General features: G+C 40.7%; 1 protein-coding gene across 1 annotated transcript in view; it reads right to left on the reverse strand.

The window, feature by feature from the left end:
- Window positions 1-5,178, reverse strand: part of ADCY7 (adenylate cyclase 7) — a 30,864-nt gene that overhangs the window by 14,737 nt on the left and 10,949 nt on the right. The window contains 2 exon segments of the mRNA XM_009073169.1: window positions 1,163-1,295; window positions 4,754-4,912. Of these exon segments, the coding sequence (XP_009071417.1) occupies window positions 1,163-1,295; window positions 4,754-4,912 (292 nt within the window).

A 5,178-nucleotide genomic window follows, 5' to 3' on the forward strand; every position in this document is an offset into this window, starting at 1 on the left:
CAACCTCAAATCCTTATCTCATTTAATTAACGTGAGCTAAAGCAAATCACAGGATACACAAAGAATTTGCTTCAGCTGCCTTTACAAGCCTTCGCTTGTAACACTGCAACATCCAAATTTCCTGGTTTATTTACGATGCTGCAAGGGATTGCAGGATTTTATGAGCAGATACACTTCCCTTGCAGTCAGCACAACAGCAGGGGAAGATTCCAAATTCCTGAGCTACGGCGTATCAAAACAGTGGTTAGGAGAAGATCCCACAAATTACAGACTCCACATTAGATTATATCCCTATGTCACAGCTGCTGAGTCAGGCAGTATAGACAGGGTATACAGCAACACCCTTGCAGAGCTACGAGGGAGGTAAAACTACAGAACAAACTGATACATCAACAAGTGGTTATTCTCTAGCATTTCACAAGGATCTCCAAGTGAGCAGAGACCATTTTAATAGACTTAGATCCTCAGTCTGAGACTATGTGCTGTGTTCATGTAGGGAGGTTGCAGTGCTAAGTACATAAAACATGTGACAAGGATTGAGTTCTTGCTAATTAAAAGTGGCTCTATACTGTTCCTTCCTGTACAGATTCCAAGGGATGGAAACTTGTGATTTGCATTCTTTTTCCATTTGAAATATTTTACTCATCCACCACAACCTGATTCAAAATAACAATACTCCAGGTGTTTGCAGCTACCAGGCTCTAAAGGAGCAACCAACAGTTGCTACCTTTATGCCCTAAAAAGAAAATGAATCTTACTTTTAAGATAGTGAGGAAGATACCAGAAGCTATTTTATGGGGAATAGTTTATCTGAAAGTGTCCACACAGTACAGATATTCTTCCATTACTTTGTCCAACCTTTTGACCTGTATTTGTGAGACATATTTCACACAAATACACAGTCAAATATGTGTTTTTGGTCTAAGTGGACCACATAAGAGCTTACAGCATAACACTTATCATCTTCAAGTTAATAGGCATGTCATAAAACAGCAGGACATGCTTTCAGGTCTGAACTCCCAACTCCAAGCTCCTCAGGTGACTCATGCCATGCTTTAATTCTGTTCCTGAATGGAAAAGGTGTATGTGCCACAAAAACCCATGTACTTACAATGTACACACAGATCTGAATAAATATATATGTTTAAAAACATACACATACCCTTGGGTCAACCACTAAGTACGTTTTGATATTCATGGATTCAAGGTAAGGATCCCTCAGGTGTCCATTCCCTTCTTCTACTTCATAAGCTTTGCCTAGGTGATTTAACGTGGCTTCAGTGATGTGCACACGGCTGAGAAGGGGAGAAAGAACAAGAGACTCAAACACTCACAGAAAGGTCACATTAAGCATTTCATTTACATTTCAATGGCCACTGCTGACATTTCAGCTTTTCAGCCATCTCCTGCTTTGGCAGCCAACTGCAAAATCCTGCCAGTACTTAAAATTATATTTGCAATCCTTTACACTGCAGTTCTTCCTTGCACATCTTTCATAGCAAGCATGCTAAAAAGCACCTCCCACAATGAGACAGCATCAGCATAAAAGTCAATGGAGCTAAGCAGAGACATATAAGAAACAAGAAGAAACGTGATCAAAGGAGATCTGATGACTGACAAGACAGACAGACTCAGACAGGTTGTTTCAGCTGGTGAGAGCTGCAGGGAAAACTCCCCACAAAACACAAGAGAGGACTGTCTCCTGCTAGAAATGCACGAGAAGGGGAGGAGACAGCTACAAACTCTGAGGGGAAAAGAAAGCTGGTTTCATTTAACTAAGAGGAGAATTCTGAAAGTTTGTCTTTTTTGACTGAAACAATCTAAGGAGAACATAACACAGCGTACACCAACACGTTTCTAAGAGGAGCAGCTAGAATTCTTTCTGTACTCATTCACTCTCTCCCTTAAATGTTATTCTGCTCAGTATCCCAAATCATCTACTTCCATATAAATATGAGTAATATCTTTCCATATAATTTCTCATCAAGAGATTTGACTGTGACCATAAAGCAGCATTTCTCATGTTCTATTTCCTCACTGTTCCCTGGCTTTTCTCACTTCTCTTTGGCATGGAGGGGTTAAACACTGTCTGTCAGTCCTACAATCCACGAGCTCAGGGCTGGGAGTAGAGCATTTCCAGAATGAAAGCTGACAGTGTGCAGCACTCCTGCTTAACAACAGAGAGCAAGAGGATCACCATCCCATCCACCTCTACTTAATGCTACATGAAGTTTGCATGAAAATAATTCATCCAAGACTTGAAGACTACTGGTCATGGCTTCCAACAAGGAAGAATAAAAAATACCTCAATAATTTTTAAGCCAAAAGGTAAGAGTTTTGGAGGGCAGAGGATGCATGCTTTTGTTTGTTTACTAATAGCTGTCACAACAACAAAAAAAAAGTCAGTTGTCGCCTTGACTATGTAGTTTTGTAATCAAGGTGAACCTTCAAATCTGAAATTTTAAAGCTTGCTCTAAAAGCATAATTTTCTTCTGTGGAGACTGGGGAATTCTGGGTGATGTCTGTATCAGATGAGCCTTAAAACACAGCCACATAGTGCAGCAAGTTTTCTGTGCTCCTCCACTTCTCTCAACAGGCAGTGCATTTGTTCACCACCCAACATTTCCCGTTTCACTAAGCTTCCTCTCCCCTCTTCCTTAACACACTGCCATGGGGCATTTTAGATCTTACTGCAAACTTCTTTCCAAAGGATATGCTGATGATTTCTCAGCAACTACTAATTGCTTAGTAGGATTCCAGGATGAGAACATAACCCAAAGATGCTGTCAGTAAAGGAGCCTCTCACAGACAAGCTGTAACATGCACTGCTGCAGTTGCCATGCTAGGGCAGAACCCTTAGCACACTGCACAGAGTTTCCTATGCTGACAGGCTGGGGAATAACAGAGAGAATTGGGCATAAATGTGTTTTTAACTTCAGTTTTACATTACTCCTTTCTGCTTTAGTGGTTTATTAAATTATGAATGCAAGCAATTTTTAAATCAGAAAAATGAGGAATAAGGATACTCTGTCACTGCAAAGAAATTTTTTATAATGCAAGCAGTATTCCTGCATCCTTTCAAAAGCCTTTAGAATGCCTTAATTTACAGAAACTCAAAACATATATACTTCCTATTTTAAATAAAACCTCAGACTGCTCCTAATGACAAAACTTCCAAAGGAGCAGGACTGTGCATGTGGGAATGGGGAAGCACTGACACATCATTTTCCTGCAGAGCAGGAAACAAATGGAACATTTGCATAGTGAATAAAAACCCTTCCTCCCTGTCAGGCTCAGTCTTCCACAAGTGGAAGTTGATTCCTCTGTCCAGTTTTGAAACACAAGATAAGTGAGTGCTGGACATGTATAGCTATAAGAAGTATTAAGTATAATGTTTCTGAGTCAGCCTGACAACCTGAACCACCTTAAGTCATTGTCAAATATAAACATGAAGACCATAAGGGAATAATCAAAGTTTTCAAGATTAAATAACAAATTAAGTATGTTTTCGTGCCATATTCAGAGTCATGTTGTTTGCTTTACCAACAAAGGAAACTTTGCAACTCTGTATTCTTGTTTAATTATGCTGAATCAACACACTAAAACACTCAACCTGGATGGTACTGCAACTGTCAACCAAGTTCCAATCAGTTTTCTTTCTGTTTCGGTCATCAATGCAAGAACATAATTTGATAGTCATATCCCCTTATCATTTAGCATAAATTAATTTTTCAGTTACAAGAATATAACCTAAAAGCTAAGGCACAGAAACAATAAGAAACCCTATAATGTCCCTGGCTAGAATCACTTTCCAAAAGAAATCAATACTATAATGTTTTAACATATACCCCTATGAATGCCATGAAATTAAAAAGTACTGATTTATACAGACTACCAAGAAACTAAAAAAATTATGGTCTGATTTGGCAATGGAAAAATGGAAAGTCTTATAATGGTCTTTTTTTGGTGCAATCCACCAAAATAAGAAAAAAAAAAGAAGTGTTTCTTATGTGAATTCTCACCCCTAAATTCAACACAAAATTTTTAAAAAGTATACTCATATTTGAAAAACATTTATATTTGTCCTTTTCAATGAGAATTTTAAAAAAGGCTGCAGGAACAACAACCTCAGACCCAATCCTTGCCCTGCTGAGCAGCACATAGCAAGTTGCATTACTGCTTGGCCTTGGCTCTTCCAGTCAGGACCATTTGCTTCCCTTCCCGTTCTGCCTGTGAGAAATGCTGCACAGGGAAATAAGTAACAACCAACAGCTCCAGACTTTCCTTGCTTGGATGCTCCCCAGTCAGCTGCATTCGAATTTCTGAGTTGTTTGGGGTTTTGGGGGAGTTAGAGCTAATATAAATCAAGTAGGACTGATCAATACCCGAACAGAAACGCTGGGTAAATACGCAGCTTGGCCTTGTTGACCCAAGTAGCATATCTGTTCTTCAGCTAAACTCACAAATGTAGTGTTATCCCTCTGCACAGCATGGATTAACTGAGTCAACATAATGCACTGCTGACGACACACGTCCCTCCAATGAAGGGAAGGTCAAGAACCAGTCACTAGCCTAAGAATAGAATTTTATAGCTCACTGAAATCGCAATCAGAAAATGTTCACATTTTACAGCTCTGCTAAGTACACATTTGCCCTATTTTCATCCTCCCATTAGAAGGATTTGTGTCATGGCACAGTTACAAATTCCAGACTCATGACAGAGTGAATCAGCCCCAGAAGGGAAGATCCTCACCCAGGTACGCCCGCGGACTCCATGCGGTTTGCGAGGGACACGTCGTGCGACCAGACGTCATACTGCCACTTCCGCAGGCCGATCACGCCACACAGCACGTTCCCAGAGTGAATGCCAACCCTCATGTTGATATCTACTCCTGTGGCTTCTCTCACCTGCCTGTGGAGGGATGAGGGCATTAGAGCAGAAATACACTTTTCATTTTCTCTCCTCCCCCTGGAACCGTGTTAAGACACGTCTTAACATTATACACTTAGTGTATAATGAGATAGAAAGCTGAACATGAGCCAGCAGTGTGCTCAGGTGGCCAAGAAGGCCAATGGCATCCTGGCCTGGAGCAGGAACAGTGTGGTCAGCAAGACCAGGAGGTGATTCTGCCCCTGGACTCGGTGCTGGTGAGGCCACACCTTGAATCCTGTGCTCAG

This window comes from Acanthisitta chloris, unplaced genomic scaffold (assembly GCF_000695815.1).
Source record: "Acanthisitta chloris isolate BGI_N310 unplaced genomic scaffold, ASM69581v1 scaffold18424, whole genome shotgun sequence".
In the NCBI taxonomy this organism is placed as follows: domain Eukaryota; kingdom Metazoa; phylum Chordata; class Aves; order Passeriformes; family Acanthisittidae; genus Acanthisitta; species Acanthisitta chloris.